The sequence below is a fragment of the Paramisgurnus dabryanus genome, chromosome 21 (assembly GCF_030506205.2).
Source record: "Paramisgurnus dabryanus chromosome 21, PD_genome_1.1, whole genome shotgun sequence".
Classification (NCBI taxonomy): domain Eukaryota; kingdom Metazoa; phylum Chordata; class Actinopteri; order Cypriniformes; family Cobitidae; genus Paramisgurnus; species Paramisgurnus dabryanus.
In genome coordinates, this window is record NC_133357.1 from 28,151,863 (window position 1) to 28,168,321 (window position 16,459).

A 16,459-nucleotide genomic window follows, 5' to 3' on the forward strand; every position below is an offset into this window, starting at 1 on the left:
CAGACCAGGCAACGTTTTTCCAATCTTCTATTGTTCAATTTTGGTGAGCTTGTGTGAATTGTAGCCTTAAGGCCGGGGTATACTTTTTTCCGCGTCCGCATCCGGCTCGCACGCGCACGCATCCGTGCAGCTTTCCAAGTATACTCCCAGCGGGTAAACGCGGAAGCACGCGTTTGAAACTATACGCAATACAAATGATTTCTTATTCAAATTATAAGTCTAACAGGGCATCAGGGCAGCACTGATTTGGTGACATTTACAGTACATTAAAACATTAGGATAGGTGAAGAAAAGTAACTGATCCACCATTGCAAATACAGTTTAGAACAAACAACAAGACAACAAAGAACAGGAATCAAACATTATGGTAACAAACATGCTCCACAGCTTTCTGTTCTTGGAAGAAGTAAAAGTTAAAGAAGAAAAACGATAGTGTGTGCAAATGCTGTCTATTTCCTTTATATAATTGTTTATTGTGGAGTGTCCTGTCTAAATATTTTCACGCGCATGCACTGTTGCAAGCGGACTGTACGCGCACTGTCCGCGCGGTCTCAAATCTTGGGCTGCACGCGGACGGCCGCGGACCCTCCTGATGACGAAAATGACGTCATGCAGACGGTGTGCATACACGGACATCCCTAGTATAATTTCGGCTTTAGTTTCCTGTTCTTAGCTGTCAGAATGGCACCCGGTGTGGTCTTCTGCTGTTGTAGCCCTTCCGACTCGTGTTGTGCGTTCATAGATGCTCTTCTGTATTTCTCGGTTTTAACGAGTGGTTATTTGACTTGCTGTTGCCTTTCTATCAGCTCGAACCAGTCTGGCCATTCTTCTCTGACCATTAGCATTAACAAGGCATTTGCACCCACAGAACTGCCACTCACTGGATATTTTCTCTTTTTCTGACCATTCTCTGTAAACCCTTGATATGGTTGTGTGTCAAAATCTCAGTAGTTTAGAAGTTTCTGAAATATTCAGACCAGCCCGTCTGGCACCAACAACCATGCCATGCTCAAAGTCAATTAAATCACCTTTCTTTCCCATTCTGACGTTCAGTTTGAACTGCAGCAGATCGTCTTGACCATGTCTACATGTCTAAATGCATGTTGCTGCGCGATTGGCTGATTAGAAATTTGCATTAACGCGCAGTTGGACAGGTGTAACAAATAAAGTGGCCGGTGAGTGTATATATACATACATATATACATACATAGAATACAACTAATAACATATAACAAGACAGGGCAGGGCAAAACAAGACAGGACCCATGAGGGTGTCAAACGTGACACACACAATGATCCTACACAAGACATCAAACACAATGGCTTTAAATATGGAAGAACTAAACTAGGAAACGAGGACACACAGGAGAAGGGTGTAAACTAATAATGAATAATTAACAGGGACACAGGGGTGGGGCTAGACTGGGGACAGGAGAGCAGGAGCAGGGCCGGCCCTTGGGGTTATGGGGCTCTAGGCCAGACCTTGAAAATGGGCCCCACTGGTGTAAAACATTTCATAGCAATGCAATTTGACAAATAAATTTAAAACAGACAAAAATGAAAATTAATATACTTAAGTGTAGAAGTTTTTATTAAGTGCAACATATTAAGCAATGTACAGTGCAACAACTGTAGTGCAACAGAACTAAAGTACTGTATGTATCAAAACAAATATCATTGATATTAATACAAAATAATTACTATAGGGTGATACAGTATTCTGTATACTGTTTTTGAACCCTACTATAGACTATTTTTAGTATCTAAAGGTCTTTACACACCGGGACGTTTTTCATGCGCATTTATCGTCGACGTTTTACGTGATGTTTTTCTGCTTTCACACCCAAACGGTTTTTACTGACGATGATCCGAGTGAGGTGTAAATTCACTACCTTGACATTAGATGGCGCCTAATACTACATAGATATATCCCAGTACACAAGGTGGCGCAGCAAAACTTTATGCTTCTGTTCTGACACTCACTTGTCACACAGAAGAAGAAAGCCACACGCTAGTCAATAACAAGTCATATCCTTGCTTTTAACAAAAAATGGATATTACTAGTAGCAGCTCGATTTCTAACAGCAGCAACTGTACAAAGACTACTTTAACTCACCATCGGCTACTTGACAGTATGATCATGTGAACCATGATCTTTTCAGATAAAAGCAAACTGTGCATTAGTGTTATATTATAATTACCATTTTGAAAACGGTGTGTTTATAATATATCCGTGAACTTAAATACATTTTTTAAATCAAATCACATCATATCAGCACTCTCCACATAAAATTAACTATTTTTGATAGAACATGTTATATCAAAATTAAGGCTCTTTTACAAAATAAAAGGAAATTGGTGATCCGATGTGTGTATTTTTAACTAATCTTTTACAAGCACTTTCTCTGTTAACAATTTTCTCACATTTCCTGCCAAATGTATTGTATTTTGTGATTTGGCTAAAGAAGTAGGTATGTAGTTTTTACAATAAGAGGTCAACAATACTGATGTACAAATATATGCATAGTGTCAAAATGGCACGTTATTTACAATTCGTTTTTTGGTAACACTTTATTTTACGACCCGCAAAGTACCGCGTAATTAAACCGAATTTACAGCGTACCTATTTGTAACAACAGGGTAGGTAACCTGTAGGTATAGGGGAATAATATTGTAAGTTTGGGGTAATAAGGGGTCAAGAATATGAAGAATTATAAATTATTTATACTCTAAGTATTTTATAACAACAGGGTACCTATTGTAATATTACGTGGTATGTATGACTTAGTCAAGTCTATGGGGAAATTATGTTTTATTTATTTTTTATTGTGAATTTTTAATATTGACTACTGAATGTTGTATACAGTCAATGTCTACGAGCCACATCGGCAAATAAATATAACAGCATATCACTTTTATTTTAGTAGCCTATATTACTTGCTTTTAATAACAAAAGTCAAGCTGATTTAATGTGGTTATCTTTTTTTTAAGGTAAGTACAATACAAATAGCAACTTATTCCCTATTTACCAGGAAACTCCTACATTTGCGGACATATTTGAAGTGGTGCTTTGCAATTTATTTACTGTAAACACAAGTATTTTAGCCAAATATAATTTATGAAATGGCAAACCAGAATGAAACAACAGCAGATATCAGCTCCCGCTAAAGCAAAAGACGACTACATGCGTAGGTTAGTGCGCAGGTGTAGAGCGCGCGGCCGTCTGCAGGAGGTTTGCTGGAACGCGATCCTGAGGTGAAATTTCTTTAAGAGGTTTTAAAAATGTTCTACACTGTGGAGTACAGCTGTGAGTGATGTTAGCAGGTTCCGCATGCTGGATAAGGTGACTGGTTTTGTTAATACATGACTCACGCATTTCAAACAATGTTTTTCAAGAAAGTTGCTAGCTAACGGTAGCCGGTTAGCTAGCACATAAGTAAGCCTAAAATTTATAAACGTAACTGGCTTAGAAAACTCTGTTTCTGTCAAGGCACAGTGAAGAAACATTTACTGAAGGCTTTCATTTATGTTTTTTATATGTAATGCAGAACAGCATTTGTGAGACGACATCAACTCATCATCCGAGTGGACAAGAACACCAACAGAGGAAGCAAAGCCGCAAAAACAATGAAAAATTGTCATGACTTTTTATTTTAAATAAAAGTTATGTGATAATAAACATTAAGTGTTGGCTTAATTATAGTGTTTTAAAGATGTTTTGAAATAAGTTGTTTTAAAATAAAAATAACAATATTCTGTATGTTTATGGTATTTACCCAATAACATTTATAACAAGAGGTGAACAAAGCACCACTTTAGTTTACAGCCCGCAAATATGAGAGTTACCTGGTACATACACAGAACAATCGGGGAATAAGCCCCACTTTAGTTTACAGCCCGCAAATATGTGAGTTACCTGGTACATACACCGAACAATCGGGGAATAAGCCCCACTTCAATTTACAGCCCGCAAATATAAGAGTTACCTGGTAACTCCTGTATACATATACAGATCAAAGAGGTACAAGTTGCTATTATTTTTATTGTGTGTTATATTTTATTTGCCGACGTGGCTTGTAGACATCAACTGTAGGCTATACAAAACACTTCATCAGGTAAGTAGCAAATATGAAAAAAAAACATATTACACATAGACCATATTACCCATAGACGTAAGTCATACATACAACGTAATATTACAATAGGTACCCTGTAGTTATGAAATACTTAGAGAATAATTTTCCATATATTCTTACCCCCTTATTACCCCAAACTTAAAATATTATTCCCTTATAACTACAAGTATGTACTGTAGAGGTACTCTGTTGTTACAAATAGGTACGCTGTAAATTCGGTTTAATTACGCGGTACTTTGCGGGTCGTAAAATAAAGTGTTACCCGTTTTTTTAATCAAACATTTATTTTTGTGAATGAACTGCAGTTTGCAATAACAATCAGAGACATGACAGTAAAATCAAATAAAACAGGAGTCAGAAATTTTGATCCAGAAAAGTCACAATGACTATAGTGCAACTGAACGGTAAATCAACATTTATAAATTAGACATTTTTCAAATGTATTTCTTAAATGTATAAACATTTAAAATACATAAGTAAAATGATATATAATAAACATTAATATGTGTGAAGAAGAACTGGCAGAGCTGTAGAGCAAAAAAGTCACAATGATAGAAGTCTAAGTGAACGGTAGTGCAAATAAACATATGTATGAAATGTTATGTACATGTTCAACTGTATTTCTTGAATGTATAAACATAAAAAAATACCTAAATAAAATGGTATATAATAAACATCTATAGGTGTGACCAAAAACTGGCAGAGCGCTCCTTCTGTGCTCCTCTTTCTCTCTTCTGTGCTTCGCTTTCAATTTTTTCCCTTTAGCATCTTTTGATAAGAGGTACCTCTCCAGAGGTTCGTCTAGGACTGTTTTCTTTTGTTTAGATTGACCAAGATGGACCTTGTCACGGCTGGTGCTGGATGATCCTGAAAACGTGCTTGCTGGGGCCTCCTCACTTTTGCTCACATCATTTTAGCAGAAATATTGCTGTGAACACTGTAAAGATAAATGTAGTTTTCATCAGAAACAATCTTTCACACTGAGAGTCATGCCACGATATCCATTAGGTCAATATATGATTACAAATGTAATTTAGATTCATGGTTTTTCATCTGACTAAACAACCTTTGGTTTGGCTTGCATTTTAGATTTCTTCCAGCTATTTTGGGGTTAGGAAGAAGCAATGAATATAATAACCAAATATTTTTCTTTGAACATGAAGCAGTGTATTTGTCCACGTTTGTAAACAACAGGTTCCAGTTACATACAAAGTATTATGGTGCAAACAACAAAACGTGATATCACACGGTGTACAGGGAACATGCATGGTATGAAGTTAATCACTGTTCAATGTCAGTGCATTACATATCGTAATGTAATGCACCAATAATCATTTTTATTACTTGCACAGTTATAATGTAAATTTGCACTACTGGTCCGTTCAATACACTACTGGACTGTCTATTTCATACTTCCTGTTCATTTGAACTGCTGGACTACTTGAATTGCATCGTTTACACCCCTGTACTATGTACTGAATATTAGAATAACTATTCACTGCACAATAACTTATGCCATCGCACTCTTAACTGACTAGTTACAATCCAAATTCATTCATGCACTACCTAAATATTAATTTCACTACTGTTCTATAGTTTAATTTATTATGTACATATCCATTTGTAAATTTCTGTATATTATGTTCATAGTACCACCCACAGTAAATTGTTCCATCGTATTATATAATCCTGCACCTATGCAAATACTGATATCCTGCACTTTTTTTTACTGCTTTTGCACTTCTGGTTAGACCTAAACTGCATTTTCTTGACTTGTACTTGTGAAATGACAATAAAGTTGAATCTAATCTAATCATATAGCCCACACAGCTATGTATTGTTATGTTCTAATATATCACGTTACCTTCGAAATTCAGTCGAGGTTGTGAGGAACTCTGACACCTTCATAAATCTCCACACCCTCGACGCATCTTCTTTGTGTGTTTTATCTGTTCCACGTGCTCTGCAAGACCATTTTGTGCTTGAGCGCCACCAAGTCGTGTTTTACTGGAACTTCAGCAGCGCCACGCACGTGAACAAAAGCGCCAATCTCATTGGTCGGCCAACTTTTAACGCGCCGCGTCAAACCAAAAAAACATGTCCCAGCCGTTTTTCTGAAAATGACGCATTTGCGCCTCACGCTTTACGCGTGGGTGTGCGCACTCACATTGGTGCTCGTTGAGTCACGAGACGTTAAACGTCGACGATACACGCGCACGAAAAACGTCTTTAAGTCTGTAAAGACTTTAAGAATTGAACTATAAAGTTTACTGCAGTAAATGATATAGTTTAATAGTCTTTTTAAATGTTGGTTAATTTAGAAAGGGTGATGGGCAAACTAGCATAGGCATTAAACAATGTAAAGCAGAAAATAGGCCTACCTTTACCTTGTGATTGCTTTTCTTTCTATGCTTTTCTCTTCAGCTCCTAAAAGGTATCGTTTTAATGCCATCGTTTGCCAAAGCCTACATCCGCAACCTCACTAAAATAAGTCTTGTTTTATCTTTATTGAAAGATGTAACGTAAACATTACGTTGTTATACGATACTACATTACCCATAATCCAAACAATTCATTTCCAAGCATGGGCAATGAGACACACCTCTGCAAGCGCCATCGTGTCATTAACATTATGCAAATTAGCCCACTCTGTTCTTATTTTGTAATGTTTTATGTCTTTACTTATACTAAGGTTTTGTGTTTATTATCATTTTACTGGAGATTGCTGTGTGGGTAATCTATCCTGTTCAATCCCTGTGGTTTTTTCACCTACCGTCTTTGTGATTCCTATTTTTATCAATAAGATTGTCCATGAGATTTGTGCAATGACAAAATAATTTTTATGCTTGGAGGGCCCTCGTCTTGTTGTGGGGCCCCAGGCAATCGCCTGTATTGCCTTTTGGACGGACCGGCCCTGAGCACGAGGCACACAATAACACAAGCCACGTGACTCTCCACACGCAAACAAGACAACAGTGAGTGCTGCCATGACCCTGTCACACAAAACAAGTAAAAAGACATACGAAGCTGACAGGATCATGACAGAATCCCCCAGTACATAACACAAGACATGAAAAATACAAAGTTCATAAGGCATGACTGTGCCAGGGATCCGAACCCCCAAGACAAGAAGCAGGACACCTGTCACCGCAAGGAGGTGGACTTGGGATCCTGCACTGCTTTAGGACCACCACGCCCTTGAGGCTCGCCAACCAGGAACCTGCCCACAGGGCTCGCCAAACGCACACGCACCTGCAGGGGTCACCGACTTTGAACACTCCCACGGAGCTTGTTGACCAAGAACAGGCTCTCGGAATTCTCCCTCTGCAGAGCCGGCATTTATGGCACGCTGTCCAGGAAGCTGGGACTTCCTCCCTGTTCCCAATCCAGAACCGGCACAAAGACAGCCATACCCGAACAGGCATTCGTTACTGTACTTGCTGCTGGACGACTTCATTATCCAGTCAATGGCAAGGAGGAAAAGGAAGGGTTGACATGCCATCTTAGGAGTTCTTGATCAGGTTGACCATCTTGGCTGGGATGCTATAATGTTGAAGGAGCTTCCACCATGTTGAACGCCTTCTCATAGTCAATGAAGTAGATATATAATGGCAAGTTCCATTCCAGGGAGTGCTCAACAATAATGTAGAGCATCGCAATTTGGTCTGTGCAGAATCTGTTCTGCCAGAGGCCTACCTGTTCTACTTGCAGTTGTGGGTCGACGATGTTCTTCATCCTCTCTAGTAGGACCCGGTTTAAGACTTGCTTTAAGCGTCTCTGCAGGGATGTTGTTGGGTCCAGCTGCTCTCCCAATTCTTCATCAGGATGATGGCCTTCCTGATCTCATCTCTGATTGGCTTCTCGCAGTTGATCGGGAGATCCACTTTCACTGGATCAATGTCTGGGGATTTGGGGGTGCTGCCTGTTCAGGAGTCCTCAAAATGTTGGCCCATCTGTTCATCTGCTGGTTTAAGCTGTTGTTGCTGTTGCCGCCTTATCATTGACAAGTCTTTCTGGCTTGCTGAAGTTCCAAGAGAGTTGCTTGGTGATACAGCGGTTTTGTGTTGCCACGCTCCACTTCTGCTACTAGTCTGTCCACGTGGTCTCTCTTGTGCTTCCTAATACTACTCTTCACTATTCTGTGAGTTTCTGCACATTTTCCTTAAGCTTTTGCTGTGCTAGTTCTGCTGTTATTGACTGTTGCTGCCGCCTTCTTCCTGATTTCATCAAGGGCACTACTGTGATCCACTCTTACTGTCTTATTGTCTCCATTACTTATTAGCAATCAATACAACACAATAGACAGCAATAAACAATAACAATATACACATACACGTCCAATTACATTCCCTATTTTCAAAATCCTACTTAGATCCCCTATCATAACTCCTAATATAATTTATGATCTTAAGTAAAAACTGCTAATGTAAACTTGATTTGTCTACTGCATCCAAGTATGGTTTTATCAACTATACCTCAGAATATTGTATTAAAAATTCCCAGGGATCACACATACTGATAAAATGTTTTTTCTTGAACAGTGTGTAGGTTCATATGTTAACTACCTCTTGTAATCTATTAGTGTTTACTGATCTATTGTAAAAAGTAAAAAAAGATTGAAGTTAATGGGTTTCAAGACAATTTTCTAGTGTAGTAAAAATATTATGGTTGAGAGTGAATGATCTAATATTACTTTAATATTGTTATTATTATTATTGATTATTATTTTTTAGTAAAGCTTTTTTTTCTTTCTGTATTTTAGTAGTGATCTACGTGCTGATTTTAAAAGCTTCTCAGAGAACGTCTCAGAGTTAATGAATTGTCCACACACGTCCAATATCTTTCAAAAAGAGCTGTACAGGTATGTGACTTATAATCTGTGTCTGTTTTCTTGTCTTTTGTCATTTTCTTTCGCAGGGTGTGTACTGTATGACATAAACACAAAAAGACTGTAGGGACATGGTGGTCATGTCCATGGGGTTTGTCATTGTACTTTTTGGTATTTTTATGTTTTATTATTGTTTGAACCTGACTCTTTAAATTCCAACACTTAAATAAAGACACTGCTGACAAAAAATACCCTACGGATCAGTTTACAATAGATTAAAGATTAATACTATATTACTTCAAAAGAGTGACTTTAGCGATTTTTTACTTTTTACTAACCTTTTTGACCTCTTCATACAAACTATGGATTCAAAAGATTGTCCAAAGTCTTTAACTGATGATGGTACACACCCAGTTTACTTTTCAGTTTTGAATAGTAATTTGTATGAAAAAATTATTTTATAAAAAATATAATTTATATGATTGTTTTAATCGTAACCATTTTAATTTGCTATTCTATCTTCATCAGAGAAAAATTGCATGCCTGTTGTAATGCGACAGGTCTTTTGTTCCTGACAAAGCAAAACACAGACGTGGAAAAATATATTCCTTACGAGTCCAGTGCATACCCGAGCTACAAAATGAATACCTTAATTTATAACATGTTACCTGAGGTAGGTGTGCATACACGTATGAGACAAAGTACAAATACTGTGTTAAGAAAACTGGACAGATTTATTTGTCTGTAAAGGATTTTCCCTGGAGTGGACATCGTCTCAGTAACTGTGCTGTGGTTGGGAGTGGAGGTATTCTGAAGAACAGTAGCTGTGGAAGAGAGATCGACACTGCAGACTTTGTTATCAGGTATTAAAGGACACATCTCGTGATGCTATTATTCCCACAAACTCCTTTCCAAACCTTATGGCTAAATTCCTAAAAATTTGTTAACATTCATTTTAATGACAGAGATGCATCATGAACACCTACAGTCAGCAAACGCGTATAGAAAGCCACATATTTCCATATCATCAGCATGAAAACGTTTCTCACAATCTTACAAATTAATCAAAAGTTTAGTAACATAAATACGATACTATTACACATCTGTTAGGAAACTATTAGATTTTTTGTTATACCCAGAGAGAGGAAATTAGTCTTTCTAGTAGGGATGCACATTTAAAATATAGTTCTTCAAAATCAATTAATTTTTTTTCTCATTTTCAATTTTTTTCTCACTTTTAAATCCTAAATCTGTATTATATATATATATATATATATATATATATATATATAACATGGATGAGAGAGTGCATGTATCTTTGCGCTCCCAGTGAACGGAAATGTTGACAAAACTTACAAAATAACAGTTCTCCGGTCACATAAAAGTCATGTGGGAACAGCTCGGAACTAAGTGCTTAGCGTCGAATTTCTTAAATTTTTTCGCTGACGCGAAATTACGTGTTAACAACCATGAACATATGCAACCATGAACTGCGCTCTCCACAATGACGAGAAACTATCAACAATGGATATTGATTTTTAGCCTTTTACTACTACATATATTTATGGCGATGAGAATTAGAAACCCACCCTGTCCAGCTATGATCAGCTGTTCGGCTGATCACATGACCTGCAATCGCTTGCGGCATTATGAGCACGCGTCCAAATGTCAGACTGGTGATCGCTGAATAAAACTCCTACAAATACCACGGAATCACAGAACAACGTCGGCATTATTTAATCCTATGACCACTGTTTGTAACAGCTGCCGTATGCATACGGTTAGCCTAAAAGCTATTTGAAGCTCCCTAAATACAATGGCAAGCAGTTTTATAGGCAATCGTGTTTTCCATTTGGACCACCAAACTTTCTTATATGGTTGCACGCACATATAGAGCAACGTGTTTACACTTTCAAAGTATATGGCAATATTTCAGTCAAATAGTTAAAAGATGCTTTGAAGTTTAAAACTTACCAGTGCAAGCTTGGAGCGCTCCGCTCTGCTAGTGGGGGGAGGGGCAATGCATGGGCTGCAGGCAGTGTCTCCCATAGATATGTATAAAGGCTAGATGGCTCGTCCGCGCTGCTGGCCAATTGAGTTGAACGTCCGCATTTTGGCGGCCATCTTACGACAGGGCGCTCGCTCACTCGTAGCATTGAGTTTTAATGATGCAGGTACTTTTAAATGACCATAACTTGCTTAATTTTTTACCGATTTTCAAACGGATTGGTTTGTTATAAACGTCAAAGATGTACCTATGACACTGCATACCTATACTAAAAATAAATAAAACATTCATGAAACATGTTAAAGCATCCAGAATTATAGCCACGTTAATAACGTTTGTAAAAAACCAAACCGTTTGAAAATCGGTAGAAAATTGAGCAAGTTATGGTCATTTTAAAGTACCTGCACCATTAAACTCAATGCTACAAGTGAGCGAGCGCCCTGTGGTAAGATGGCCGCCAGGTGATGCCGTTAGGAACTCGGCGGTAAGCCATCTAGCCTTTATACATATCTATGGTGTCTCCAGCAACACAAAGCTGCCTGTGGACGCCTGTCTGTAATTAATGCCGGGGAAAAACTATCGGCGAACTCAAGCCGCGTATCGGCCGATGCCGATACACCTTAAACCTGCTAAAATCGGCCCGATGTATCGGCCGGCCGATATATTGGTCAATCACTAGTTTCTTTAATCAAGAATCAAACATTTTAGATGTGTCTGGGGTAAACTTATATCTGATATCACATGAACCATATGGTGTCACGAATAAAAGTTTAATAGTTTCTTTAGTTTCTAATCAGACATGGGTTTTAGAGATTGCTCTTATGAATGTCTGTGTGTGTGTGTGTGTGTGTGTGTGTGTGTGTGTGTGTATATGTGTGTGTGTGTGTGTGTGTGTGTGGTTTGGTAATTATCACGTGGTAGGGCCCAAATGACCACCGCAATGGGGTTTGTGAAGCCGAGCAGGCCCTCGGTTAGGATCAGCTTAGGTTAACAGATATCATTCACTCTCAGAAAAGAAAGTACATAATTTGTACCCTTGTGATTTGAACCTTAAGAGACCAGTTTTGTACCTCTGGTGACAATTTTGTACCTTTATTTAACAGTACAAATATGGACGCTTCAAAAAGGGTACAAAATTGGCTTTGACAGGGTACACTCATTGATTATGGTTTTAAAACTTATACATATATCTCAATCTAGGTACTGTAAACTTTAAATTATAAGTGCATATGACTCAATATATTTGTGTTGGTTTAGCCAATCGTTTAGAGTAAAGGTACATTTTAAACATTAGTATAAAAAATATAACATAAAATATAAAATACACAGTGAGTTTATTGAACAATCATTTATTTTACAAAAGGTTTAGATATAAAACAGAAGTGTGCTGTTCAGTCCAAATTCACAACATTAAAAACTAATATTACATTTACACTTTCCTTATGAAATATATCAAGTATTCCTTTATGGCTTTAACAGACTGTCCAAACAGGAATATTTTAAAACAAAATCAGTGTGCTGTTCTTTAACCCTCATATTATGTTCCGGGTCAATTTGACCCGTTTTGATTTTTAAGCTGTCGGATAAACCAGTTAACCTGTGATTCTATTCTTGAAATTTTGTGACTTTTTCTCATTTATGGCCATGAACATGCATGCAAAGTTTAGACATGCTGATATGTTTTGAAGTGTACCAAAATAATTTTGTAACGATTTTGAGGTTCGCGGGTCAATTTGACCCGCATTTTGTTTTGCGCCAAAGCAACTGTATAGACCTAAATTAAATATATATTTTTAGTGTTTGTTGTTATATTGGTGTTTACCTACCCTAAAATGGGGGTAAAAATGCTTTTCCTCACTATTTTGAGTACTGAAAAAGACTTTTACAGACACAGATGGTAAAAGTGAGCTATAATTTCTATTTACAATTTATATGAAATACTACTTAAGTTAAAGTTTTCTTCCAGAAATTTTGTCACTTTTTCTCATTTAGGGCCATGAACATACATGCAAAGTTAGGATACACTGATGTGTTTTGAAGTGGTTTTTTTTAGCATAAATAATGATTTTTGGTACGATTTTGATGTTCGCGGGTCAATTTGACCCATATTTGTTTGTTCCAAGGCAACTGTACAGACACAAATTAAATACATTTATTGCATATATTTTGGTGTTTTACTACCCTGGAAAGGGAAAAGTGAGCTTTTCCCACTTTTTTTGTACTGATAAAGACTTCCTCAGACACAGAAAAGTAAATGTAAACTATCATTTCTATTTTCAATGTAAATGAAATACTATGTATAGCTGATGAATTCAGACCCACAGAAAATCCAGAGGTGAATACAGGTGATGCTAGCTGTGCCCCATAAAACATGACACCAAAATAAGCACCATTTGTGTAAAATGCAAGAAGTCAGAAAGCACATGCTTCATGTATGCAGATCATGTAAACAGTGATTTCTTGAATTTGTACAATGAGCCTCAAGAACAAAAGATGAGCCTATTTAGAAAAAGAAAAGCTTCATTTCATTTCAAAGCAATATTAAATAGTTCATTTAGGATGTCTTAAACATAGGTATGTTAAAAAAAACATGTTGAAATAAAATTTAAAATGTTAAATGTTGCAACAGTTTTTGTGCAACATTTGTTAAAACAAACATGTTAAAAATTGTGGTTAAATGCATTTTTTTAAAATCATACTTTTTAATTTTAAATGTTTGTAATGTGTGACAAAGACTGATACTAAAATGGTTTTGTTCATACCTAATTCCTTCTTGTTTTTCATAATGTGATATTTAAGGAATTGCATTGAATCCAATGCGGGTCAATTTGACCCGCTCCATCAAAATCGTCACAAAAATCGAACACAATACAAGGGTTAAACCAAACAACATTTAAACATTTTTAACAGGGCCACATCTGTCCTTGCCAAGCAGTGAGAAAACACACAAATATACATTTTTTCACTGATAAAACTGTGGTGTACTCACAGCATAATGAGTAAATAAATAGGTCCATATGGAGTAACATTTCTTTCGTTTTTGTTGTGTTAATGACGGTTGGAAGAGGATAGTCAGTCAGCCTCCTTAATGGTAAAGATCAAAAACTGCTCTGGGCACGTTCATACTTATCTGTGAGAAAACACAAAAATATGAATACATATTCCACTGACAGAACTGCGGTATACTCACAACATAAACAAATGTGGTACCTTTAAAGTTTTTGGGTGTGAATGATGGTTGGTCGAGAACAGTCAGCCACCCCAGGGCTGGCCCTGGGCATAGGCGGAATAGGCAAATGCTAAGGGCGCCGCCGACGCCTTGGGGCGTCCGTGCGCCCAAATGATTATTTTTATTAATATATGTATATACACATTTAACTATACATATTTAATTTTGCACAAGAAAACAGCACGTATTAATGAATTATTAGTAGCATAGTATCTCGGGAGATCGTGTTTGTTAAATAGCTCTGTACTGCACTGAAGCAGCAGTTTAAAATATAAACCCAGAATTCAGCGAACGTCAAGAACAAGAAAACGAAAACAACAATCAGACCGAGACGCAGAATTTACATAATGTTACACAGACCATGTTTAAATTTCAATGTTTCTGGGCAGAAATACCAACTTGTCCACTTTGTTTGGTATTAATAAGGTGCGCATTGGAGTGCTGGCTGCTTGCCGCGGTGCTGACGGAGTACTGGTGGCACTTATGCACAGATATTTATTACGTGCAACCTATTGAAAACTATTATTCGTTATTATATAATTATTATTCGTTATTTTACTTTATTATTTCCAGAGATGGGCATAAATACATGGAAATGTATTTCAAATACAAATACAAAATACTGTGTCGAAAAATGTATTTACAGTTTTTTTCGATTGCTAAACGCCAGTGGGCACAACTGGAGTCACATGTGCAAAACTCTAACTACAGTCTGCACAGCAGCAGTTCATGTGGACCAAACTCTAGTTAGTTTTTCATTGGTTAAACACAGTTTTCAAAACTTTACACACTTATTCCATGACTTTAACCACAACCTGCACAACACTGTGGATTTACAGCACTTTGTTCAAATGCTAACACACTGCTGTCAAAACTGTGAATCACACATTCAAAACACAATTGATTTCAGCCTTGTGCCTTTCAAACACTGCTGATTGCAATTTCATATAAATATAAATTCCAATTTCATATATATATTTCATTTATATATAATATTACCTTTCATGTACTTTAAGTTTCTACCTTTTTTCTCATTACTGTAATTCCGTAAATTGCTACAGACAACTGAAGCAAACTGCTAATTTTCATTTACCCTAAAAAATTATGATGTTCTAAAAAAAATATTGTGATAAATCAATAAATAAATCATTCTTTAAAGAAAACATTACTTGGTGTGACATCACTGAAATTGTTAAAACTGTAAAGATATAAAGTTAGTATTTTGTGTATTGGTGTTTGATGTTAGTGTTTTTCCTCTCAGTGTGTTGTGAGTGACAGTGTGTGTTATCTCAGTGAGGGTTGTGTTTAGTGTTTGGCTGCACGGAGGTGTTTTGAGCCATATGTTAAGAGTTGTGCTCAGGTGACTTTTGGTAGTGCAGACTGTAGTTAGAGTTTTGCACATGTAGCTCCAGTTGTGCCCACTGTCGTTTAGCAATCGAAAAAAACTGTAAATACAAATACAAAATACTGTGAGGAAAAATGTATTTAAATACAAATACAGTATTTTGTATTTTGAAAATACACAAAATACATGTGAAATTGGTGATTCAGTGCAAGTATCCCTATTAGGCTGAAATCTATCTGGGTCTATTTCTGAATGCCAAAAAGCATTTAGATCTGTGCAACTGCTTAGAAACTTTCATTTTATTTTACGTACCTCTTGCTTTCCCCTGCCCTGTAGGAAATAAAAAACTAGAAAAAAAACTTGGTAACACTTTACTTGAAGGGGTGTGGATAAGACTGACATGACACCTTCATAATCATAACATGACACGAAGATTTTATGCACATTTATGACAACTGCCATTAAGTGTCATTTACTCAATTATGTAATTTTTTATGTGAAGATGACATTGTTTGAGATATCTTTGTTATGACAACTTGACACATAAACCAAAACAACACAACTTGTTATAACTTGTTATGTTGCGCTGCTCTGTGAAAGAACCTCGACTCCGACTGTGAGATGTGGGGGGATGGGCGCGTGTCATAATAAAAGCGTGTTTTTTCCGTTGTGTGTGAGGGATTCAGTTATTCAGTATTTATTCAGTTTAAGCAGTGGCGTGCCGTGGGGTTTCAGTCAGGGCATTCAGTAAGCATGTAAACCACATACATACTCATCTGTTACAGCTAACACACCCATATGCAAATAATGCATATATTCGGCCGCACATACAGGCACTCAGCAACATGACAGCTGATCAACAATAAGCCTAAAACAGTATGCTAGGTAAGGGTGGGTTGAACTCAGACTACAT

General features: G+C 37.0%; 2 protein-coding genes across 2 annotated transcripts in view; one reads left to right on the forward strand and one right to left on the reverse strand.

Annotated features, from left to right (window-relative positions):
• Positions 1–4,665: 4,665 nt before the first annotated feature.
• The window catches only part of LOC135775928 (alpha-2,8-sialyltransferase 8F-like), a 1,056,838-nt gene continuing 1,045,044 nt past the window's right edge, over positions 4,666–16,459 (reverse strand). The window contains exon 16 of the mRNA XM_073813068.1: positions 4,666–5,073. Within this exon, the coding sequence (XP_073669169.1) occupies positions 5,040–5,073 (34 nt within the window). The 3' untranslated portion in view covers positions 4,666–5,039. The remainder of the gene's footprint in view (positions 5,074–16,459) is intronic.
• Positions 7,922–16,459, forward strand: part of LOC135772796 (alpha-2,8-sialyltransferase 8E-like) — a 39,508-nt gene continuing 30,970 nt past the window's right edge. Inside the window, exons 1-4 of the mRNA XM_065282322.2 lie at positions 7,922–8,103; positions 8,899–8,997; positions 9,493–9,637; positions 9,715–9,827. Of these exons, the coding sequence (XP_065138394.2) occupies positions 7,922–8,103; positions 8,899–8,997; positions 9,493–9,637; positions 9,715–9,827 (539 nt within the window). The remainder of the gene's footprint in view (positions 8,104–8,898; positions 8,998–9,492; positions 9,638–9,714; positions 9,828–16,459) is intronic.